General features: G+C 41.7%; 1 protein-coding gene across 3 annotated transcripts in view; it reads right to left on the reverse strand.

The window, feature by feature from the left end:
* Positions 1 to 23,209, reverse strand: part of INSR (insulin receptor) — an 88,932-nt gene extending 65,723 nt beyond the window's left edge. Inside the window, exons 1-3 of one of the 3 annotated variants that reach the window (XM_067561340.1) lie at positions 12,419 to 12,863; positions 12,011 to 12,068; positions 9,123 to 10,865 (exon numbers count right to left, since the gene is read on the reverse strand). In XM_067561340.1, the coding sequence (XP_067417441.1) occupies positions 9,123 to 9,663 (541 nt within the window). In that variant the 5' untranslated portion in view covers positions 9,664 to 10,865; positions 12,011 to 12,068; positions 12,419 to 12,863. Of the gene's footprint in view, positions 1 to 9,122; positions 12,864 to 22,750 lie in introns of those variants that run through there. The other 2 variants (XM_067561324.1, XM_067561331.1) reach the window with 2 other exon arrangements.
* Between the last annotated feature and the right edge of the window lie 3,097 nt (positions 23,210 to 26,306).

Genomic DNA, 26,306 nt, shown 5'->3' on the forward strand with positions numbered 1-26,306 from the left:
GGGTTATTAGAAGAAATTGCTCTGTGGGAGGATAGGTGGAGACAGTTAGTTAGATGATACTGCTTTCACTGAATTTGCATTAGCCAAAGGGGAGTGAAGGAGGTGTAAGCTGCACTACCAATACATTACCTAAGGTGAATGGAGTGAAATTCGCTCTTCTGCTATAGAAAACAATTTGTACTGAGATCCCCTTTCTTTGCTTATAAGGCTCTACGCTAAAATTAGGAGCTATTTTCTCCACAAAATAGTCTGTGTCTCCACAAAACCCAACATTATGTACAAGGCAGTCCTATTAACACAGTTATGGTTTTGGTTTGAGGGAGATATTTTTATGAGTAACTACATGGCCTCTCTGACTGGTGTCTTACCATGCAGGCTGAAGAAGCACCCTATAGTGCCTCATAGGCAGACAGTCCTCAGAGAATGGAGAGCACTGTATTCTATATCTATTCAAGGGTAAGGGGGACTCTCCCCCTCCAGCCCTCCCCCACAAGAAGAAGTATGTAGGAAGCGGAAGAGCCAAGCGTTAGCTGGGTAAGACCGTTTTCCTTAGTACAATCCCTGTTAAATCCTGTTGCTATCTTGGATTGCGATCAGATTTGGTTTTTAAAAGAATCTTTATGCTCTCCCCTTCATCCCCACTCCTCGTCCCTTCATTTGCTTGCAGCTTTGTAATTCTGGGCTCTGAAATTTGGGTTGTGCGAGGACTTGAGCTTGATGTAATAGCGCTTGCTTGTTTTGCATTTGACTTTTTTCCCCTCCTATGATCTGTTTGATGCTGGCTAGAAGTTGCTCTTCATTAAAACAGTCAAACTTTCTCTTTAATTTGGGCTCGGATTCCTAGTAACTTCTATCACTTGCTGGAAAAATTACAGTAGCTGTTTTCATTTCAAACAACTGCTTTCATTTGTAAGTGTGCAATGTGGAGAGAGGACGGCCCTGTGCATCACTGTGCAGACAGGACTGGGTGTTCACTCTGAACTGAATGAGTGACATTGGTCTAAATTTTGTTTATTCTCTCCGTCACTGAATGTGTCCAATATATTTGAAAATGAGTACGTGAAGTGCATCTTGCAAGAGATTATGGAGAGACTATGCACTATTTATTATTAGGTGTGCTAAGCAAGCAGCTTCTCCCCTCCAAGTTAATGGTAGGAGGCACTATGCTGCAGGATGCACAGTCTTTCAGAGGAGACAAACTAAGCTCTTAATTACTTGATCATAAAAGATCCTTTAGTGCTTTTGCTAAAAGTCCAAACGTCAACCTGTGTGTCCTGGCCAAATTCCCACTTGAGGATTACACCTGCCCCTGAGGTTTTATTGTAACAATTTTACGTAGTCTTCCTTACTGTTGTTCAGTTTTGCTGCGCCACAACAGTCAGCTGCTGCATTTTGACCCTGAGAGAGCTATGAATTATTCATCAGGTGAAAAATAGCCATACTAGTTCCACCTCCTCAGTTTGCTCAGAATAGAGGGCAGAAATCCATTTAGCAAGAACACATATCCAGTCTAGTTTATTATTATGCCCCATCCAATAAAGACAGTTATAACAATACTTTTCATTACAATTATTTTAATATTTGAAAAATGATTTTCAGAATTTGGGCTGCTTTCCATTTAAAAGTCTATAGACTGTTTGCTGGTATAATTTAAAATGCCACTGCTCTGCTCACCTGAATATCTTCAAGAGAGAACTTTGTTACTTCTCTCTCTCTCAAGCATAGCATTAGCTCAACATGAGGCAGAGCAGAAGCGAGGCAGGAAAATAGTTAAAGCAGATTTTAAGAAGATTGATCCCCCCTCAAATACCAATTCTCAAGCTTTAACGAGTTTTCCTGAAAACCTAGGGGTGTATGCATCATAAAGGAAAAAGTAAGGAAATCATTGCCTGAATTATGTGCGACATTAAGAAATTTAAAGTCTCTTCCTTTCAAATTCTGTTTTTTGTAGCAGTTGATAGATTTATTACTAACATGTTACATTGCTATTTTATTCATGGTCACTTTCCAGAGAGGAGGGGTAATGGTAGAATTCAAAAGGTACAAGTATCTCTCTTTTCTATCCACAGTCAGTTTTTCAGAATGGCAGAAACAAAGTGCCAAAAATAAAACATCCCACCAAACCAAACCAAAACACATCCCCTTTGTTCCTCCCTGTAAGCTGCTTTTCTATCTATCTACCACATCAACACAGAATCTAGGTCTCTCATACAAAGTCAGTGAGTGGCATTGAAAATGTCAAATGATTCTCTCACATGAGGCTTCACGGATATGGACATTGGAGTTAATCCTCCTCCTCTGGCATCAGGAAGAGTTCTAGCCCGAAAGTAGCTTTTGGCACCTAGCTTCCTTTGGCTTGGAACTGAGACTTTGCAGAGGCAAAGAAGAAATGAGTGAACCAGAGGGAGCTAAGCACCAAAATGTTCATGCTGATTGGAGCTCTAGTCAATGCCAGAAGATACCATGAAGCATCCCAGAGTTCATGAGCAGAAAGTATTTTGTTCTCACCTGATCTTAACCAAACAAAACAAGCCAATTATTTCTATGGAACACAGGGAAGGAGGGAGGGACCATGATGTTTATGTCAAGCCTTCCGAGAAAGACTGAACAGGTAGAGGACAATTAATAGGCTATGGAGAAAGGAAAGTCAGTGTAATTATGCAAAACATGGGAATTAAAATAAGTCACCCGTATTAGGCATGGAATGCTGGTGACTACGGATCAGGAGACAGAAAAAAAGTAGAACGTTAACTCTTTTCTAACCTCCTCAACTAATGAGGCAATGACACACACCATGGACAAAACAAACAACATGTCTAGGTGTGCAGCTAGGGACAGGATTCCCAGCTTGGAGGAAAAAAACAAAAAACAAACAAACATGCTCTCCCTACTGCTGATCAAGCTAGCACACTAAACAATTGAGGATATCCATGGCAGCACAGGCAGCAGGATAAGGTAGGTGCCCAAGTACAGCATGTATATGGTGTCAGAGGGGTACATACTCCATACGTCTAACCTACCCAGCCACCCGTGGCTACACTCTATTTTCAGTGCACCAACTCATCAGAGCTGGGAATTATACTGCCAGCCCTCAGTCCAGACATACCCAAAAAGACTAAAATGGCATGCTAGAAAAAGGAACCTTTCCACCTTCCATTGTAGCAGTAGGGGCAAGGAAATGCTTGCTCTCTCTTTGCTATGTTTTCTGTTGTGAAAGGATTTATGTACTGTGATATTGCTATTTTGGCCCCACAGGGAATTTTCGATACCCATTATTTGCAAGCCTTTTGCTTGGCCTGGGAACCTGTGTTCCCACTGTGAGTGTCACAGCAGCAATTCTTCTCAGCAGAGACGGCATGTGTCAAAGGGCGCCTGATGTTTCAAATGCTGGTCTTGCAGGGCCACAGACAGAGCAACAGAACAAACAGGACCTTGATTATTTAAAAACAGAAAAAGAGGAAAGTAGTAAATCAAGAAGCCAGAGAAGCAAAGTGAGATGAGAAATTAGGATCTGCATTCAGCAGCATGGGAGAGCTTTTGGCCAGATGGAGTTGTGTATACTAACTAAATCCTATGAATCTCATGGACTATTCCGTTTGTGGCTCCCTTGACAGGCAAATGGTTACACCAAGAAGAAAAGTCAATGTAGACATCTGCATAGTGCTGTTTTTTGTTTGTTTGTGTTGCTTTTAAGTGGACAAGTTTCTTAAAAGTAATTTGAATAATTCATTCTAAAATTTAATCCCTCTGTGCATAATCTGTTTTTCCTCAGAATTTGGGAGTTACATCATGCCACAAAGTGTCATAACTCTCTTAACTGTTCCTAATAAACTAAACTGAATTAGTTTAGGAGGATGCCCGGTCTTTTACAAGCACCACAATAGCCTCAACAACAAGCACTGCATATGCTCAATAAAGCTGCTGCTTGGCCAGGTTCAGAACAGACGCCCCACTGAGATTATCGGGTGTCAACTTTCATCTGGCATTTGTTTTGCGGGGGGGCGGGAGCCAATTCTTATCAGATCTCCAAATAAAAAGAGCACTTCCACTTCATGTGCTAGCAACTGGAAACATTTCTTTGTGTTTAAAGTTTTAAAAATATCTTGCCCTTGAGATTGGCTAAGTCTGTTCTGTACTGCCTTCAAGGCCCTTTTCCCATATAAAGGTGATAAAACCAAGTTTATGGTTACAGAAATTCCCAGCACATACGAATCACAGGAAACTGTTGCTAAGTAATATTTCTACCCAAGTAAACATCACAAAACATTTCCCATACACACCTCTGAACTTTATTATTCAGACCCGCCTTGAAGATGTTCAGTTTCAAAATTTCAGTGAGCAGCAGCATCTTTAAAGAGACATCAAGTCTGTCTCACACTGGTTTGTAAGAGCCTTGGCTGTAGAATGTTTTTGCAGGTGCTACGGTTATGTCCCTTATAATAGAAAACAGAATAAAGCTACTTTATCTGCCCCCCACAAACTCTTCCTGTTCTCCCCCCCCTTCTTCTTCTGCAGGTCCAGAGAGAATATTTTCTTCACGTGAGTTTATTCAACTAGTTCAGTTCAATGAATTTTGAATAATCGAATAAGAAACCAAACAGGAATTGAAAAAACAGAAAAATCTTGTTCTCTTCCAATTTATGAATAAAAACTAGGTGTGGGAGGGTGAGATCTACTAGTTCTAAAATCTTAAAGATATGGTGACCAAATGCAATCATTAACTAAGCTTCAGATAGTACTTTTGTTTATTAAATCCCCAAGCAAAAAATCTAGTAAATAGAAAACTACAAACGATGAATTTCTTAACTTTTTACATATCTGATTAAATGTATGTTAAATTATAACTGCTCATATAAAAAAAGTGTATATAGCGTATTTTCCTGGTTACCAAAAAGAAGCACCAAATGTAGTGTAAAAGCTATATTTAGTTTCAAATCAACATGTTTTAATGGTTACCAACCAAGGAGAATCATGCAAAACAAGATTAAAATTGATCTAAATCATGGGTTCCTACCTGCAGATTTAAATCATAATTAAAATTGGTGATTTAAAATCAGTCCACCCTGGTTCACAGGTAAGTGACTGAAAATTCTTCATAGAAGAGACATCTTATGACCACCAGACTGCCTCAAAATCTGGCTGAGGAACCCAAGAGAAAAGGGACTTGAGAGGGAATTTTGTTTTGGAGCAGAACCATCCTTCCTTCATTTTCTTACAGTTAAAGGGAAGCCACATGGAAAAAAAATATATATGAAAGTGATGTTTGACAAACACAGCCTGACAAATGGGAGTACAAGGGCACTATAGTTTCTACTATTTTGTCTACTAAATTCTTCAGCAAAGACAAGATCTAGCTGAACATAGTACACAGTTCATTGCACTATTTTCTCATAGTAATGAAAGTGGATATATGATTTTAAAGCAATGACTGAAGATGCACAAACAGCTTTACAAAATAAGACTCTTGAACAAAATATAGATCTGAGTGTTCAATACAAAAGAAAACATGAGTACTTGTCAGCATTTATCTGCCAGAGACATCACAGTGGCCTCGATTCAAGTTCAGAATCCATCTCCTCACAAAAACATATAAGTTTTAGCAGCCTTAATTGTAAGTTAAGTGAATTGCATTTCCCATTAGCACAAATCATTAAAAATCAAGGAAATTGCTCGTTAAGCTAGCACTTACATACTGCCCAACCTTAATTCACATCACTTTCTACCCACCCACACATCATAACACACCCAAACACATGCGGATTCCTCTTCCCACAAACTCCTTTCCTCTTTCCATGGGCAACTGCCCATGAGACATGCATTCAATCTACCACAATTGCTCTCACGCACAACCTTGACTCTGACCTCAGCAAGATGGAGATCTCACTGACACAGATACTTTTACTTTAGAAAAAACACTTTATAGACTTCCAACTAAAACATTCTTGGCAAGAGTTAGTTATATATTTGAGTGTGATTCAAAGACTTGGACATGTGCCTGGTGGATAGCTGTTTGCTGAAACTGTGGATGGCTGTTTGCTAAAACTGAAAAAGAGTTGGCTATGGAGCAGAAATCAGAATGATTTTAGTATTAGGACTGAAAAATAAGAGTAAACATATAAATAAAGAGAAACAGTAAACATGAAATAGGGAAGAGATGTGTAGACAAGGTAGTGGGGGAGCAGGTCTTACCAGCTGGGCTTGGGAAGTGCATGAAGTGTTGCCGGAGAGGCAAATTAGACAGACAGAAGCCCTGCTCCCTAGGTCTGCTGCCTCCCTATCTACACTCTTGCACCAGTCGCACATGATTTTGACATGTGTCTCTACTCATCCTGTTCCACCAACTTTCCTGCTGATCTGTTGAGGCTCACCAGTGGAGTCCCACTATGACAGACCTAGTAAGTTTTGTCAGATTGGATCTTCTCTGGGGAGCTGAGTGTTCAAGCACAACTAACAGGGAAGCTTGACTCAGAGTAGGGCTGGTAATGTTCAACAGAAGTGACCCATGAAGACTCAGAGCTTGTCTTCACTACGCTGATGGAGCTTGTCTTCACTATGCTGATGGAGCAGCACTGCAGCCATCGATTGCAGAGGCATTGACTGAGTGGGTCTGGTGAAAACACCTCAGTTGATTGCCATGTGCTTTCCCATCAACATAGAATAGTGAAGACAGCAGGGCTACTCAATGTAAGGTACATCAACTTCAGTTACATTACTTAAGTAATGTAACTTGTGTACCTTACATCCACCTGGCCACGTAATGAAGGCAAGCCCTCAGTATTCTTGTGCCAAAAAGAAGTTATTTACCGTGACTTCCAAAATTGTTATTATTGAAAAGTAAACCATGCACATGTTCTAAAAAGGAAAAGAGCATGCAAGAAATTCCAAGTAAGTTACAAGAACCTGTAAGATAAATTTTCAAAATGAGTTGTTCCTTTATTTGCTCCTGAATGGAAAAATACTGATCCCTCTATTATCAGCATTACTTAGAAAATTAAAGCTCTGCTTGCTCACTCCAAATTTGTAACTTTGGTAAGGAAAATTCCATGGTGAATAGATTTATTTAATCCACGCTCCAAACATCAACCACCACATAATCTGAACCACAAAGACAGCAGAGTGACTCCAGAAGGAGTGATAATGTACCTCTAAACGGCTACACAAATAACCTGTTGTGTAATGGTCAAAACAGGATCAAGCCTCTCTCTACTTTATTTTGGGGAAAGGGCAGAAATTCAGCAGTAAAACTTTAAGCCTCAGATACATTAAAGGATGAGCTGCAAGGGTTTACTTGAAGTGAAAAGGCCAGAGACTTTCAAGCACGCTTAGCACCCACAGCTTGAACCAGATTTTCAGAAGAGCACAGCTCCCGTTTAGAACATTTCACTACATGGTGAAAACTTCATCTCAGAAGGGGACGAAATCTAACATGATTTAAAAAGGTAGTCAGCACTTTATTTTAAACAGAATTGGAAGCAACTATCCACCTTCTTAAGACCTTGATAAAGCGGAGCAACATACAAAGGACAAAATTCTCTTCCTAGAAGCACATGGCTCATCTTTGAGATTCTGCTGTCCCTATGCATGTGGATTTTCTATCAGTCTACGATATCTGGGGGCAGAATTCTACCACACAGTATGTAACTCACTACAGCTCAGCTCAAACACTGAACAGCAAAGTATTCATCAATATACTCATTATTCATGATATTTCAGTCCAGGGAGGATTCAAAAGTTATTTTATGTATCTATGTCTCTGCAGCAATACAACAACTATTTTTTAAAAGAAAGATTCCTGTAGCTAGAGGAAATACTGCAGTGCAGGGAATGGCAATACCTCTACAAGTAGAAAGGGAGAACAATGAACAAAGGAGGAGGAAGACGGAAAGCTGACATTTCTGAAATTTAAAAAACACACAGAAAACTAGGAAAAATTCTCCTTACATATTCTCTACATTGACTATATCTCTACCTGAACCATTTCTAAAGCACCCATCACTTTAGCATCTAAGTACCAAATACCGAAATGAAGCACCTGCATTCATTTTAATTTATTAAACTCCAAACATAAATCTGAGCAAGTTTTATTTTATTCCAAAACAAAGAACTTTGACAGATCATCTGACTACATTTCATCCCAGCCTCAGTAGTTTTAAAAAAGGAATAGATAAGGGCCAAATTCAAGCAGTCTGATATGACCAAGTCCAGAAATACAGGCATCCAAGGTGCTTGGGGCCGGAGGGCGAGGGGTGGAATAGTTGTTTTAGGTCACCAGGTAAGCCCCAGAAATGCAGAGGATCATATTTCAAGACACTGATATCTATATGCATTAGGAGTTGCCATGGAGCACTCTGGACAGATAAAAGCCAAAATACAATTCCCACAAGCTTACTTTAAGCTTAGCAAAACAGTCACACACTTTAAGGCTATCTTGGTTGAACATTACTGTGGATGGCACAAGAACAGAAGCAGTAAGGTTCCAGCAACACACACAGCTCAAGAAGAATGGTCATTTAATCTCTGCCATAGTTACCAGGTGACCAGTGTGCTCATTTGTTAACATTTTCAACACTTATGACTGATCAAAAACAATTAACTTTAAAAAAAATGGAGTCAGGCAGGTGCAAGAGAGTACATTAAGCTGTCTCCAAATTTAAAATTTCAATAATTTTCTTTATAAAAGGAAGCTAAATGACAGGTGGATGATGTTGTTGTTTGGGGGTTTCTTGAAGAAATTGCCATTAGTCAGTCACATAGACAGGACGGGATGGGGGTAGGTGGGAATGATTTTTAAAATTAATCACAGATTTAAAAAAGAATCTTTAGTTCCTAAATATTCAGTATGCAGCTGAGGATATAAGAGATTTTAGAATGGTGGCCTTTTTAAAAGGAAGCTGTGCAATAAGACACCGAACTTTGAAAATGTAAAAATGCCATTAGCTTTCTTTACTGAGTTCCTTTTTACAATGGAAGAAAAATGTAAATCCACATTCCAAATAAAGAGGTAGCAGTTTATGAGGGACTATATCAGTACTTAGACAGATATAACGGCAGCAAGGATGGTGCAAGAGCTGCCAGCAGAGCACACGCAAAATCAAAATAAATCTGTCACTCTGTTTTCCTACCTCTTTGACAATGATCGTGGGTCCAGCAGCGTTCAATGAAAATGCCATTTATTACTGTAGGGGGGCAGTTGCTTTTTCCTTTCACAGTTCCTGGACACACATCTCCACACTCTTCTTTGTCATCCTTGTTGGCAACAATGTAATTGTCTTCCACAGAGTCTAAAATCCTAGACCAGTCTATTGTGGACAAATAACACAGTTCATTGTTCTTCTCGATCCGCACTGCACCTCGAGTGATGTTCATCAGGTTATAAAGGCCAATCTCTTTCAAGTGAACCATCTCAAAAATGACCAGAGCATAGTTAAAGAAGAGATGAGTTCCTCGAATCACAGTGAGGTTGGGGAAAAGTCCCTTTAAACTCTCTAGGCCATATACCCGGAAGAGCAATAAGTAGTCCGTAATCATAGTCAGTTTGGGAAAGCTGAGCTCACGGAAATCTTCAGGCTTGGTTTTAAACATCAGCAATATTTGCAAATGGCCCTCGATCACAGTGCATTTCTCAAGCATATTCAACCGGGTCAGGTTATTGCGAATGTCCATGCTCCCGCAAACTGGAAGACAAAGAACAGAAATAATTAAGTGACAATTTTCTAAAGGAACATTTGTTCTTCAACAGCTGCCCAATACACTGCACAGTCAGAACATTAGTGGGTACATTTCAAAGTCGTATGGATTAAGCATTAGGAAGCATGTAGGATTGTTCCCTGCAATATATGTGCCTATCACTGTGGGCCAGAAGATATTCAGAAGGTCTTTGTCATCTGCAGTTTCTAGGATTTTGTGTTTGCCATGAATGGAATCTCCACACTGAAACAGTGCAGTCATTTGCAAGAGATAAATAAGCACCCATTCAGCAGAGGATTTTTGGCAAGTATTTAAAGAGAACACCATACCTACCTCATGTCAGATTATGCAATTAATACAAAAGGATTTAGTGAGAGTAATTGGGCAATTTGGCATTATATGCAGGGGATTGAGAGAGGGATGGAAATTTTGTGAAAATGAAATTACACAGCCTATACTCTAGGTTGGTCTTTATTGAGGGGGTAATAAAGGTATTTCTACCAACAACTGAGAACATGGGCTCACGTGTTCCTTTCAATTCAGTTTATTTTACTGCTATTACATTTCAAGGTTGGAAACATTTTCCCTGCAATATCTAGTTAAGCACTTTATTCAACAGAACCAATAATCCAGAGAAAAAACTGGCAAAGTGAACAATCACACATGGCACAAATTGGAAGAACAACAGAGAAACGTAAGACCAGGCACCAGTGAAACAAGGAACAAGAGAAAGAAACCTGGGTGAATTTATACCTCTAAACACTGATAAAAAAATTCACTAATTGCAACACCTGGTGCAGGACTGAGTGACAGCGCAAAACCCACAAGCGATTGAGTCTTTTTACAAAACCAGTCAGAGAAACAGTATCAAACACAGACAGTCCACTGAAAAACCCCACCACAGAAATAAGAGGTCTAGCAAAGCCTAAAACAAAAGCATTGCTGAAGTTACCAGCTCACCTAATGCATCACAGGCCTCAGGCCTTCCAGCTAGCCACAATGCCAAGTGAAGGAATCAATTCTGAATCTTCAGCTCAAATCTCTCTCTCCTCAAGGCAACAGGAGATCTCTCACTCTCTACTGACTCTTCTTTCTTTTTTTCACATCGGCCCTGGCTGAACAAGCTGTATTGACTACTGCCACTCTGTTCCCTGTGACCAACAAGATGTTTACCTGCACTGAATACACAAATGCATCACTTTGTTCTTCAAATCAGCTTCACCAGCTGACCATGTATTTCAGGATTAAATCAAAGTTACCTTCCTTGTTTTTCTACTCTCTATGGACTTGCTCCAGCTGTCCTCACAGATCTCATCTCTCTCTAGACCTCTCTTCATCCCCTTCCATTCTTTTAGCACCAACTAGCTTTGCCCTTTCACACAATCTTTCAACTGTTAATGTAAAATTCTTCTTGGTATACCCAACACCATGACCTAAAACACCCTCCCTGAATCTCTTCCCCTCACTAACTCTCAACACCTTCCTAGTCTCATTGGAAAAAAAGTTTTTTCCACCCCCCCACTATCAGCTGGAATTGAGTTTGTATGAACACTAAGCAAACTGTGTATTATATTGAACTCCAAAGGGAATCATAGTTAGCCCCTCCTCTCAAGGGGAAGGCAACTAGTTACCATCAAAGGATTTTTGAATATGGGAAAAATGAATTGATTACAGAACAAACAGTTCTGATGATTAATCAACTAGGCAGTAAAATGTGCATGCACCATAAAAAACACAAATAGCACTTGGCCTGATAACATATCCACAATGTAGTGCTCTCTGCACTTTTGACAAAAGCACCATTTCTTGTGTGGTTTTTTTTTTGTGTGTGTGTTTTTTTTTTGTTTTTTTTAAAAGGAAAAAAGGGGATGGACTAAATGGAATCTGGTGACCCTTTTCCATTTCTCCTTAATTTCCTTTAGGAGGGGAGAGGGTTGGCTATGATAATATTTTGCCCTTTTGTATCACAAGTTCTCTTTTAAGAAAATTGTGTTCATGGAAAGATTAAAACAAACAAAATCCTGTTATGCAAGAAGGTATGCCAATGGCAGGGCAAACTTGCTTAACGAACAGCACTGGATACAAGGAGGACTCTAAGCACACACAGCCTCTGGATGGTCAGATATAGCATACATTTCATTGCAGCATCCCCATAAACAGATCATGAAGCAGAATCATACCCTTGCTGGTAACAGCTTCCCTTCCCAAATGCAGGGTAACTGCTGCAAATGGACAGGGATGAGGAGGGAGAGAGGTAAAAGGTCAAAATGAAAAGGGTCTTGTGGTAGTAGTCAGATCCCAATTTGCAGCAGCTGCATCTAACCTGTTCTTGCCGTCACTTTGAAGATACTAAAAACCCCTTAACATGCACCCTTCTTTTCCTGCCATAGGAGAAAAACATGTTTATTCTTGGATACTTGTAAACTCTCTGTCACCACAAAATAAAAGTCAAATGGAAAATGAGCTAAAAAGCTTACTAGAACAGAAAATCAGCATTAAATCTGGGTTTATTTGCTTTTATACATCAATCCTACATTTTATTTGCAAGAGGCAATCTGCAGAGCAGGAGCTACTGACCAAAATGCAAGTAACATGAGACATACCAAGCCTATCCCAGTGTTCTTTATAACTCCTTCAGTAACTGGTTCTAACCTCAGTATTTGGAGTATGTATGGAGTTATTTAAACGTTTGTCTCTAGCAGCACTGGACACTGCAGTTTGTTTAACCTACCAAAATCCCTTTGGAAGCATTCCTCAAAATGATCCATGGTGACAGCTATTCTGATTCATGGTCTACAGCTCCTCTCTCAAAACCGATTTTTGAAGATCCAGGATTTTCTATTTGGATATAATGATGTCAGACCAAATCACCTACCTAACTGTAAACAACAATGCCACACCAAAAACAAACAGTTACCATTAACAACATGTACCTATATGTCTAACTTTGTACCTGAATATACCAGCATACCTACTTGTGAACTTAAATTAGTGATCTTCCAGTGCTGCTATTAGTAAATTATTTTTAAAACAAAACGGTATAAAAAAAACATACAAACTTTGCACCTCTGATTTTTAATTATATTGCAAATTATGAACTCTCTCAATTACACGATCCAGAACCAGTAACTGAATTCAATTAACATCCACACTCACATCTCTGCTATTCTGAGTGCATCAGATACCCACTGAAGCATTGCATGCAAGCACTGTTTTGTTGCTGTGAGATGACAATTTTAAGTACAAATTGCAGACTGTCACTCTTGACAGAGTCCCTTTAAAAGGTCACACTTACAGGAGAATAAATCTCTAAAAATTCTTTAAATCAAATTCTGTTTTTAAAATTCTTTAGCCAAGACTCAATTTCCTTGGTGCCAGTGACCACATTTCATGCCACTCCTCCTACCTGTGATCTTTATAGAAGTACCACAGATCGGGATCAACTCTTCCAAGATGGATTTACTTGAAATTGTTCCTATTAATCTGAATCGGAATCATTAATTTTTTTTTTATATCTTAAAATAATTTATGCACTAAGCTTTTAGCTGGAGTAGACCTATGCAGCTATATTATAAACATGCACATTTATGGCATTACATCATAAAAACCTTCAGAACAGAGGTGTTACTAGACCCTGTTCATGCTTACAAATCTGTTTGGAATGTAAGCTCTTTGTGGCAAGGAGTTTGTTTTCCATACTTGTCTATAAAACACTTAACACACTGCTAGCACCACACAAATTAAAGTATTAACTATTAGTGGTGCTACTGAGTATCACTACATGGAAATTCAAGACACTGTTGGCTAATTTTCAAAAGAGCACCAACAACGGAGGCATGTTCAGTCTAGACAGAGCATTTTATGCCTCTTCATTTTAACTTCTGTAAGGCATGTGATGCATTTATCTTTGATTTCTAACAGTGATATCATCCCTGCTTTCTACTGAGGTGTTAAAACAATTTTCCATAGGAATTTAATTAGCGGAGATACACAATACATTTATAATTTTCATACTTGTGAGAATTTTGTCCAGCTGCTTTGCATCCCACTGAAGTGCCTTCCTGAATCAGAGTCTACATGGGGATTAGAACCCCTATTCAAAGCTTCTTACTAACACAAGAGGCAGTGAATGTTTTTTTAATTATAATTAGAATAATTTAGCCATTTTTCTAGCAGATTACTTGCAAACCACATTTTTCAATTAAGTTTTGAAATAAATCTTAAAACAATACTGTACTATTCCTGCATTCAATTTCACGGAAGTATCTAGCATTCACACTACTACTAAGATTTGCTTTCAGCCTAAAAGCACAATACTTCATGAGTTAACCTTAATTTGGTTTTTTTTAACATTTACTTTAATAATGCCAACAAGGGTATCATCAGACAACTGAATTCAGATCTTACCTCTTTCATAAACACAAAAACATCAAGTTAGCCACCAATCAAAGAGTACTTTTCAATGTTTGAGTCCAAAGGACAACACTGAATGCAAAGACAGTCTAGTTTTACTTACTACAGAGGCCCTTCTCTCCCCTTCAAATACAATCAAACCATAAAATAAAATTAAACTGTTTAATTTAACAGTTGACTGTTTAAAAATAAACTTAAAAAAACCCAATATCACTTGGATTTTTTTTTTATAGAATAAAGCCACCTTAGCTATTTCACTCAGAAAAGAGGTCTTCTGAAGACATGGTAACTTTTTTCTGCAATCTTTGCTTTCTCTCTATACACATATAAAAATTATACTATGAATTTGTTTCTCACAAAAACTCTATATGCAAAAACAATGCATTCTAAAGTCACTTCTATGGTTTCCTGACAGGGATTCTTCCACTTAGCATAGACATTCAAAACGAAGCTGAAGTCTCTTGGGCCATTATGGCCTGGTAGGCAAGCAGTTGTTTTAAAGTTGTCTAACTATACATTTTCACAATAGGACCACTTATATCAGCTTGTAAATAAGCGAGGAACAGTTCTCCTCTTTAAGCCATTTAGCATTTTAGATCTGGCTTGCTTGGTGTGTTAAATCAGAATTTCATCAAAATACTCTCCCAATAGAAATCAGAAGCTGCAGTTTATACAGTAATTAAGATTGAGAGTGCAATCTCCTGCATTAACGTAAGAGTCTAGCCACACAGTTAAGGCCTAATTTCTTGCTCATCCACCCATGTCCATTTGAACCTATCTACTCTCAACAGTACAGATGCTAGAGTTTGGGATCCTGCAGTAAAACATGTTCAAAGTCACATATTAAAAGGGCTCATGATCTAATCTAATGCATGTTAAAAAACACTTGAATCAAACAAAATTGAACTATTTCAAAGCATGAGAGAATCAAAGCTCTTTGAAAGGGCCTGCAGGAACACACTACAGGGAAGGCTTGTTTCCTGCAACACACTCCTTGGGCACTGGAAGCACCACACCTTCAGCCACGCACCACAACATATATAAGCCCCACTCATTATACAACCACCACATATGTTGCCATTTTAAGAAGTTACTCACTGCTCTGAGATTCTTGCGAAACTAACACACAGCTTAGCAGTTTAATGACAATTAACATTCTTACCTCTCAGTTTTCCACAGGCCCCTAATAGATTTTTTTTTAAACAATTTTATTTAATTTCTACAAAAACCTCCTAGTAATTGTTCATAAATCTGATTCATTGCAAATAAAAATTAAACCTGGCAATATTTGGATTCTGAGCAACAACACTGCTCAATGGGATTTTTTGGGCATTATATCCAAATTGCTTCATAAATCATTATCAGAAAAATGTTACAACATACAGAACATATCAATACATGTGCCTTTAAAATTTGGGACAGGAAATCTTGTGACCACCTAACGAGACCCTCTTTACCCCACCAATGCTTCTGGGCAAGGTGGAAGGGAACCAACAAACTCTCTCACTGGGCACCCCAAATATAAATTTTGGGAGACACACAACTTACATGGATGGTTTTAGTATTTCTTCAGAGCAAGTTAGAAGGGGAAGGATGCAAATGCATGAGAACACCAAACCCGTGTTGGGGGTTACACCAACTAAGTGTGGTTTTCCCCCAGAGCCTTAAAGTCTCATACAAGCTACAACAATTAACTCAGAAATATTTCATCTATATCCATTATTTCTGCCAGCTAATATCTAGCTTTCCCTAGCATTAGATAACAGCTAGCAAGAAATTAAATCATCTTGGAGGGAACTGGGGCTTGGAGGGAGAAGACTACATGGTAAGGAGTTCGAGCATTCTGACAAAGCAAATGTTTTCAGCATCATTTTTCCATTTAAAAAAATCAAGACATATCAAAATAAAAAAAATACATCTTTAAATTTTTGGCCATACCAAGAGGCCGACAACTTTGCTGGAGCCTTGTTACTGCTTCTAATGAAGTGCCAGGACAGCATGCTATTTGGGGCAACAAAGAGAAATCAGCAGGAGCAGTAACATGATTATTGGTCAATACATGCCAAGGATCAAAGCTTCAACAAACTTTTCTAAGGACACTTTAAAGTGAGGAACACATGCTTCTAGGCAGCCACAAACTGCAAAATTGATAGCTAAGGAGGGATGTTTTCTTTCATTATTTTCCCCACTGATAGATTCAAGTGTCTTGCCAAAAAAGAAAATATTTTCCATTAAAATGTAATTTTTAAATAGAGTTCAGGAGTATTATTAAATGTAAGAGTAAGTTATTTCTTCATGAAGAACATAAATCAATAACCAAATAAAATTTAAGCTGACACTTAAGACACAGATTTCCACTAGCAAAAGGAAAAACAACAGAAGGAAAAAGCCACCACAGTATGTTGATATTCAATGCATAAACCACAAGTGCAACTAAGACTGGATTGGTAACAGAAGATCAGCTTAATTGTTGGTTTGTGCTTAACAAATGCTCAGGTAACAAGCTGCAGCAGACAAAGTAGTTCCCAATGAGCAGCTACTTCGACATGTATAAAGCTCTATTTAATGCAATTTAAATACATAGTTAACTTTTAGAAAATGGAAAAGACAATAATTACTCAAGACTTTCATAGGAAACTACCAAGAATAAAACGTCATGGTTTAAGGCAACTAGACACACATGCCACAGACTACAAATTATTTAGTACATGGATGCAATGATAAGATTAACTATCCAAGTCCTTTATCGCTTAAGAGTTAGAATTAGGTAAATCCCTAGATATTAATCAGTGATCAAGAGCTTTTGTAAAATAACCAACAACAACTTCTTTAAAGGCATACCCTACCTAGTTATAGCCATTTTTTATGAAATTCTATTGAAGCTTTTGTAGAATTTCACACTTCTGTGGAAAATTATATTGTTAAGAAGAATTATCTATTGACTTGCAAGGGATTGTGCACATGACTTCTTATTCTATTCAGGTTCTCATTCTATGGCCATCACCATGCTAGGTGAACACCATTTCATTGTACATCATGAAGTTACACAGTTAAGAATATTTTATAAAACTTCAGAACTGAAGAACAGGAAAAAAACAAGTATTTTCTGAATATCTTTGCTGAATTCTACTCAGCCATTTAAGCCTTCTATTTGTGCTCCAACCATTCTCATGTCAGCCCTATAACTCTGTATTACCCAAAGGAACAAGTGTTTTTTCCCTAGCTTCTCTCAGCGATATTTCTTCTTGGGGAAAAATTCAGCAATAAATCAATATGAAAACTGGTCAAGTTAGCTCCCAGAAGAAAGACAAAAAGTTCAGAAGCCAGTTATTAGTGACTTATTCTTAAAGACAAATAAGATTCCTAACATCAAAGCAAAACTCATCTTAAGGAAAGGGATCGAGCACCAAATACCTGCTCCAGCATGTTGCAGATATTAGACCCACTGCTGCTCCCACGAAAGCCAGTGATAAAATTCCCTGTGAGCCAAATTTCTAACTTCTTACATCAGATAATGAATTTGGACCACTAACTTCAATGGGAACAGGCCCAATGCCCAGTCTGCACACACACTCTCTCCACCATACAACAAAAAGGGAGGGGACAGCCAAATAGGACAGCAGTTCTTTTGGAGGAGTAAAAAACACCCCTGCATCCTCGGTTATCAAGCTAGTCAAAGAAACTTTATTTAAAAAAAAAAAAAAAAAAAAATCATTTCTAACAGGCCACCAAAAAAAAATGAAATAGCAAGGCATAGCAATTCTTCTAAAATACATGCCATAATGACAGGCAGAGCCTCTTGTACAAACTAGTTCGGCAGCAATACCCTTAAGGTACTGACTGGGAGAAATTCTGGAACCTAAACCTTATTTACAGTAAACAGTTTGGATAATAAACCTTAATGACTCACTACTGCAAAGCTTTATTTCTTTATCCATTAAGTCCGAGATAACATAATATTGTTCATGAAAAGATCAGTGCATTTAACAGAATATATTTTATTAAAGCTATAGTTTTTAAAATGTATACAGCTTGCCTCAGTAACTGAATCATTAAAAGAAAACAATATTCATTTTGCTCAATCCAAAAAGTATGACACTTGACAATATAATAAACTCGTTTAGAAGAATAAGATGTGGGAAGAGGAAAGAGGGCTTCTGAGTGTTTCTTCCTCTTACTTTTCTGAAGCTAGCAATAGGGATGTCCACCTTACCAAGAGGAGAGGTCATGAGGACTACCAGCCAGGGGAGAGAGACCACAACTGAAGGGACTGTGAGCCAGTTTCCAACCTACTTGAATAATGGTTTAACAAATAGAAAAAGATCCAGTAGTTGAAATATTTAATTTTAAACTTCAGTTGCTATCCCTAATAGTGTGATCTGGGGGGTGAAGCAGGTTCAGACGAGGCTGTGATGAAGGTGAGAGTAAGTTCATTTACTCAAACTCCCTCAGATGACCTTCTGAGGCAGGTGCTGCATTCATTCCTGTAGCTAAGAAAGGAGAAGACCTCTGCTGAGGCAAGGGCAATCCTCCTGTGTAATGGAGATTGCTTCTCCTGTGCCAATCACACACACAAACCCCATAACCTGGCCTGCTGCACACTGCATTCCCCCAAACCTACCATTTTTATGTTCTAAACATTAAAGTTATAGCAGGAGCTTACTTGAGAAAAAGAAAAAAAAAGAAAAAAAAAAAAAGGAGGGGGGGACGGGGGACTTTACTGCTGTACCTGTCCTCTACAAAGGCAAAGGACATATTGGAGCAATAATGTCACAATACCAAAGATGAATCCACTGGGCCAAGGTGTTCAGAACTACTCAACTGAAGGGGTGAAAAAGTAAATATTAAAGGCGTTTGAGATCAGGCAGAAGGTTCTCACTGACTTCAGAGGAAGCAGAGCCAGGCCTCAAGTCTCCGCAATGAGGCAGATACGGTGCCAGTTCCACAAATGAAAACTTCCAAACACACCCCTTTCAAATGATGAGCTTGGGAGCTTAAATTCATAACTTTGCTAAACACTAAAAATCATGGTCTTAAAAAAGACACTAGATGTATGGCTCATTACAACAACAATCAGTAACCCATTAACCGCCCCTTTTGTCCTATGTCTAGAGGGATGCTAACAGACCACTTCATCTTGAACAATCCCTTTGTTTAGCAGAAGTAGCACATATTCTATCTGTTCAATCTTGTGTTTAGCTGTGACACTCTCCCTACCTGTCCAAGATCTGAAGCGCTGTGTGTAGCCTCAAAAGCTTGTCTCTATCACCAACAGAAGATGGTCCAATAAAAAGATATTCCCTCACCCACCATGTCTCTATAACTTGTTTCCAGCAAGATGGCCATCCTTCGGATTGCTCTCCAAAAGGCTTACCAGGTTACTTTTGGTGATAAATTATTCTCATCTTATGATCTCACCAGGCTACAGGCAGAGCAGAGAATACACTGGGGACAGTTTCCCTTTATAAAGGAATATTTCATGGAGCCCTACAACTGCAAGACAGGAGGCCTGTGTCCCAGCTATAGTGACAACTGGCTTTTTCTATTATAAACTCTCAAGAGTAGAGTGGACTTCCAGGGTCATGCTCAGTATATGACAAAATTTAAAAAAACCGGAGGAGGAGGGGGACATCTTTTAAGGAACTTCACAAATCACAAATTTTACAGCTGTAGGAGACTGTGCTTCTATAATTTAGAAACAGATTCTCTCAAAAGAATATGCACGGCCTATGCGTGTGCAGTTTGAGTTATTTCATTTCAACAAAAAGCATCCTGTTTATGGAGCAATAATTAAATCCTCAAGAGCTTCACACTGTTTTGCTTGTGTAACAACTGTGAATCCATTCACCCTTCAAACTACTGACTATGTCTTCACATTAAAGAGTGTGTTATTTTCAATCCCTACTATAATGCTTTACAAATATAGGAGTGTGGTCTAGTTGTTAAAGCAGAGAAATGGGAGTCAAGACTCCAAATAACTGAAAACTCTTTGGTCCAAGGACCTCATCTTCCTACAGATCTGTAAAATGCCTAGCACACTACTGCATAAATAATAAAATTAAGAAGTAATTTCCTCGAGTTCCATTCTGGGCTCTGCCACAGTCTGACTCCTTGGGCATTGCTGCCATTTCTCTCTATAAAATAGAAAGAATACATCCCTATTTCACAAGGGAGATGTGAGGATTAATTCATTATGTTCATAAATGTACATGCAATCCAAGAACAAAGGGTGCTAAAGAAAGCCACAGTAGCAATAGTATCAATTTGTTTGTAACAGTAACAATTTGTAAAGAGCTTTGAGGTCACTGGATTAAAGTTGTGTAAATATTAATAATATGAGTGTCATGCACTGAAAAGAGAAATCTTCACAGGCCAGTTTGGGCTGCTTGCTGACTATATCTCAACTCCTAGATAAAAAGATACAGTAGTATTCCTTTCCAAGATCTATAGTTAACAAATTAATTTTTAAAAAGTGCATGTGAGGGAAGAGGGGGATATGTTTGGTTTACATGATCAGCCTGATTACCTCTGACTGCTGGAACATCAGGCTTTTCCTGCTATGTACCCTTTATTATTGTATGTATTTGTGAAGAGCCCATCACTGCAGTATCTGGACTCTGAATCACCCTCCCAATATTGCTTCTTTTAGTGGGAAAATTGCCAGATATAATGAAAGTTATTAAATGAACAACTGCAGTATTTAAATTTTCTTTATGAAAATATTTACTAGTGGGTCCTTTCATTTTCTATAAAAATAAACAGACATCTGACATTAAAACAGAAAACGCTAGCTGAAGTAATTTCTTTAAGCAAGCTTATCCAACAAAAACTGCCATACAAAACAGAATGGTCTGACACTAGCTAAAATAGCTGTGAGCTTCATTTAGGAATCTGCCCAATCCCTCTACTGCAGATTCTTACTATGATTGTTTTAATGTAACTTCTCCCCACTCCCTTTGCTTTTAATACCTGTAGACTCCAAGGCCTGACTAAGAATATTTTTGTGGTTAATTTCAAATCCTTGCAACTTTAAACTTACACTGCACTAAGAGCCCTCTGAAACTATATCTGGTGTTGAAATTAACAAAACAGAGAAATGACAGGGAACTACATACAGTTAGAATCCTTTAAAATGGCTAAGGCCAGAGGGCCATGCTTTTTCACATTTAAAACAAAATTAAACCCACAGTGGCATTATTGTAGGGTAAATTCCAACAGAAAAGCATGGGTTAGTCTCTCAACTCCCTATTTTATATATAGCAAGACACAGATGATACAATTATACCCCCTTCACATGCCAAATGCCACATTTAAGAGAAACGTTTTTAGAAACTGATTCAGAAATCAACTTAGAGGTCCCATTTCAAAATATTTTTGGGAAGTAAATATTAATAGCCACAAAGGTAAAGCTACCAACAACTCTGAAAACTAAGAAGATTTTTCATTTATCCTCAAGCCAAAATAGAAAAAATTCAAAAATAAATGTCAACTCCAACTAGAGGATGCCGAGCAGAGTTAGGAGTAAGATATTTTATTCATGACCCACTCTATTTGAAAGAGGTTTTTTGTTAAAAATAAAAATCCACAGTATCTTTTTTAAAAGGCTACCTGAACTATCTGCAGATACTTCTCACAGAGTTGAATTTTTGGGAGCTTCCAAAGAACGCTTCCCTTTTAAAAGTCAGACCGCAGTCGGCTATTTTCTGTTAATGTAAAGACAGCTCCTTGTATCTCACACCGCAAACCTACATTTCAGAAACACATTGGCTGTGACAGGAAAGGTACAAGCAGGAAGTTCCCGGCTACAGGTGCAGAGCCCAGCTGCACCTTGCTGCCATACTCGGCTTTCTGCCGACCCTGTGAGCCCGTCTCCAGCTCGGGCCAGGGGCTGGCGGAGGGAGCCGGCGGCTGGCGGCGAAGCAGGTCCCAGGCACGGGAGGCTGTGGGGAGACCCGCACCGCCCGTCGCCAGCTGCTGAGCGAACAGTCAAACCCCCCGTCCGCTGTTCGCCGAACTGCTCGTGGTCAGGGTCAGCCCCCGGCCGGCGACTCTGCGCGGCCTCGGTTTGCGGGGACCGGCCCGGCCCGCAGCCGGGGGCGGACCTGCCGAGGCCCGAAACCCGCCGGGTAGCCCCCTGGGCGGCCCCCGGGGAACGTTCATCCACGGGCCGCACCAAAGCGGGATCCGGATCGGGGCCGGGATCGGGGCCGGGCACGAACGTCCCCTCGGGCACAGCAGCGACCGCCGAGCGCCGCTCGCCCGGCCGGGGCGGGAAGTGCGGGTGGGGTGGGGTGAGGGGGCGGCCCGGCGGCCGGGGCTGTCTGCTGAGGGACGGGGCCGCTTGTCCCGGGGCAGGGGCAGGGCCAGGGCCAGGGCCAGGGCCAGGGCCAGGTCAGTCCCGCCGGGCGCGCTGCCCTGCCCCGACCCGGCCCGGCCCGGCCCGCCAGGGAGCCGAGCGGCACCGCGCCGTGGGCGGGCCGCGCTCCGCCGCTGTCGCTGCGCCCGCCGAGGGCTGCGTGGCAGGCAGGGCCCCGGAGCGCCGCGCCCCGGGCAGGCCGCCGCCAGCGCCAGGCACCGGCCTGAGGGGCGCGGGGCGGGCGGAGGGAGGCGACCGGCCGCGCGACGAGGCCGCCCCGCGCGCGCTACTTACTCTCCGCGCGGGCCTGGCCGCAGCAGGCCCCCAGCAGCGCGGCCAGCGCGAGCGCCGCCGCCGGCCCCATGGCGCCAACCGCCAACCGCCGCCGGGCAACCGCCAACTGCCAACCGCCGCTCAGAGCCCGCGGGGCCGAGCGCAGAGCCGCATCGCCGGCGAGAGCCCCGGGCCCCGCCGCGGCCAGGCCAGGCCCGCCGCCCCCTTATAGCGCCCGGCCGCCGGCCCAGGAAGCGGCAGCCCGGCCCCTCGCTTCCTTCCTTCCTGCCCGCTCGCTCCGTCCCGGGCCTGGCGTCGGCGGCCCGGCTGGCTCGGCTCGGCTCGGCTCCCTCCGTCGGGCTCGGCTCGGCTCGGCTCGGCACCGCCTCGCTCCCTGGCCGGTAAACAAGGGGCTGCCCCCGTCAGCTGGGAGCGGCGCGGCGCGGGGCTGGGCGGGCGGCGGCAAGAGGCGGCGCGGAGTCGGGCTGGGGACGGGACGGGACGGGACGGGACGGGAGGCGGCATCCACCTGCCGGGCCCGCGGGCAGGCAACCAGCCCGGCTCGGGGCGGGGTCCCCGCGGCGCGCCCAGCTCTCGGCCCGGGCCGGCCCGGCCCCGGGAGCTGCCGGAGCGGTGGGTCGCTCTCGAGTCCCGGCGCTGCCACGGCCCCGCCGCCCCCTGCCCCAGGCCGCCCCTCGCCCACCTCTCGCTGCGCGTGCCCCTCGCCACCCCCCGGATCGGGGGCGCGGCCCCGCGCCCCCCCCGGGTCGGCCCCTCCCCGCTCGTCCTGCACCGCACAGGCCGGACCCGGCCCAGGCAGAGGCTGAGCGGCTCCGCAGCCGGCCGGATTCCGAGGGCCGCCTGCGAAGTGACCCGGAATGCCCTGCCTCGAGTGCCGGGGACCGGACCCCAGGGCCGCTGGTCCGTCCACTCCCGCCATTCGGTGTCCCGCGGAGGAGACTCTGCGCGGTGCTGGGCGCTGCATTGCGGGTGTACTGGGCCTTGAGTGCGGGGCTAAGCACCTGTCTACCCGTCCCCTCCTGCAAACCGACCCCACTTTCAAACCCACCGAAGTTACCGCAGACCAAAAGCGGCACGCAGACCCTCTGCAGCACCGGGCATTGGCCGCTGCGGGAAGTCAGGATACTGGGCTAGATGGACCATTGCTCTGAGCCAGTCTGGCTGTTCTCATGCAGACCAGCTCAAAATCCTCACCCTGTGCCCTCCCCATGTGCAGAACTTTCCCTCTTGCACACAAATGCCTTCTCTACAGTAAGAAACATTCTTGTATGGAAACACAAATGTCAAGGATCTAACTAGCTGAAGCAAGGCTGACACCCACTTCCTAGCAGTATAGACGAGGACCATAGCATAGTGTCAGCTAGCCATTGCTAACCTCGCCTAGGACCAGAAGCTGGCATGGGAACGCTGAGAGGAGACACACCTTTTGCTAGGAGTTCCCCACTTTGTCATCACGTTTGCAGTTGTGAAGGTGCTTGTTTTTATAGGATGAAGGGCTTCTGCAGCAGGCTGACCTTTCTGCAGAATAGGCTAAACCTGTTAGAGAGCCAGGGTTTGTGACCTTTCCAAGATCATGCAGTCTGGAAAGCTACACTTATTGTCCTTTGACTATAGGTGTGCCATGCCATTGCAGTAAGTCTTTCTGTGAAAATTAATGTAGGTAAGGTGAAATTGCAAGTTCCTTTTCATAATCTTTACAAATTTACAAGAAATTGTTTTTCATATAATGGCTAAAATGTGACGATAATTGAATCTCAAATATTTTACTCCATATCTGAATTAAAATAACTTAATTTCAAGGCCATAGTAAAAAAAATGTATATAAATATCTTTATCCAAGATGCTTCTGCCAAGTAAGTTCTATTCCTAGCCTAAAAGCCACCTTGAAAATAAGGTTCTTCTAAAAACCTTAATTTTACTAGCATTCTTTCATTCACTCTCAACAAAACTCCTGGGCAAATAACAGCATTATGCACTCAGTTCTGCTAGAGATCAGCTATGTGAAGTGCAGGAGAGGGTATGCCATCTTATCCATTGGTCTTTTCAGTGTCTAAGATTACATTCCAGATCTATGTTCCAAAGGTCTGGTCATCCTCTTGCTCCAGTGGGAAATAGACTTTGATGCTTTTCTTCCATTCTTTAAATGTTCGTTGTTTGTCCTTGAGTTAATGCATCACAATACATTTCCTGGCAACCAAGAGAACAACTTCCAATTATTTTGTCTGATATTTGCAGTCCCACTTCCGCAAGAGATTGTGAGTTATATAAACTCTTTACATACAAATAGTTTATCATTCTAACATGCTTTATAAGTAAACAATTATTCTTTCCCAAAATCTTTGCCTCCTCTTCTGCAGTACACAACTATACACCAGACCCTTACTTCAGTTTTATATTTATTGATAGGTGACCTGGTCCATAGACCACTGATGGACTGCAGAGCACTTGCCAGTGGTCTGCAGAGAGCTGGCTGGTCACTTGGTGTTGGCTCTCCTTTTTTCCATCTGCTGAATTGTATTAAAAGAGCTAAAATTATATTAAATAGTTTCCCACTGTTACTTTTCCATGTAAACAGTTGCCACAGGGATATTACACAGTCATGAATGGGAGACAAAGTGGTCCACATGCTTATAAATCACAGAAGAATTAGTCCATGAGACTATTAAGGTGAAAAAAGTTTGAGGCTCCCTGGCTTGGTAATAAGAACACAAGGATGGGAGTTTAGGGTGCTGATGCTGAGCCCAAATCCTGCTCTCCTTTACTCCCATATGAGTCAGGAGTAACAGTGCTGGTACTTACCTAACAGGCTTAATCATAGCCACCTGTTTAGAAAGTCAAAAAGTGCTGTTTAAATGGCAACAATCTGATGTATTCTCTCTGGTGTGATGTGTGACAAATCCTTCAAAGTGTCTGGCTTCCAGCCTGCTGCTCACGTGTCAGAAGTGGCCTGCTGGGAACGCTCGCTCCTCCACACACCTGATCTTGCTTTTTGTTCATTTTATCAACTAAACCATTGACTTATCTAGAAGACGTTGATTAAGGATAAATGTTTTCCTTCAAGTTGAAGAAAGAAGTAATCTCTGCCCTGGATAAAGTCCCAGGATGGTTAGTCAGCCCCCGCCAGATTGGGCCTTAGTTGTGAAAGCCTGAGAGAGTGTCCATTGTAAATATCACATTGTTGTCTGGTTTCCTTTAGAGGTCATATGTCTACACTGCAGTGTAGCCTGCAGGCTCAAGAACTCAGGCTCAAGCCTAATCCCTTTTGTCTATAAGCAAATAGCACTAACCCAGGGCTCGCCCAGGATGCCAGGACCCCATGGGGATGGGGTCCAAGGCTGAGTCCAGCTGGCACCCAGAGTTCAAGCCCTATTGCTTTGCAGTGTAGACACATCTCCACTAGACTCGTGCTCTTGGAATGTGCCAAAAGTATTTCACAATCTCATGGGCCACTTTTCTTTGTCTTCTGGACAGGCACGTTTTCCCACACTGCACCACGAACAAAGGGCACAAGCAGCCACATTTTGGGAGGGCGATAGGAAGTTCGGGATATGAGTAA

The sequence above is a fragment of the Emydura macquarii genome, unplaced genomic scaffold (assembly GCF_026122565.2).
Source record: "Emydura macquarii macquarii isolate MOO-44397 ecotype Brisbane River unplaced genomic scaffold, CSIRO-AGI_Emac_v2 contig_306, whole genome shotgun sequence".
Lineage (NCBI taxonomy): Eukaryota > Metazoa > Chordata > Testudines > Chelidae > Emydura > Emydura macquarii.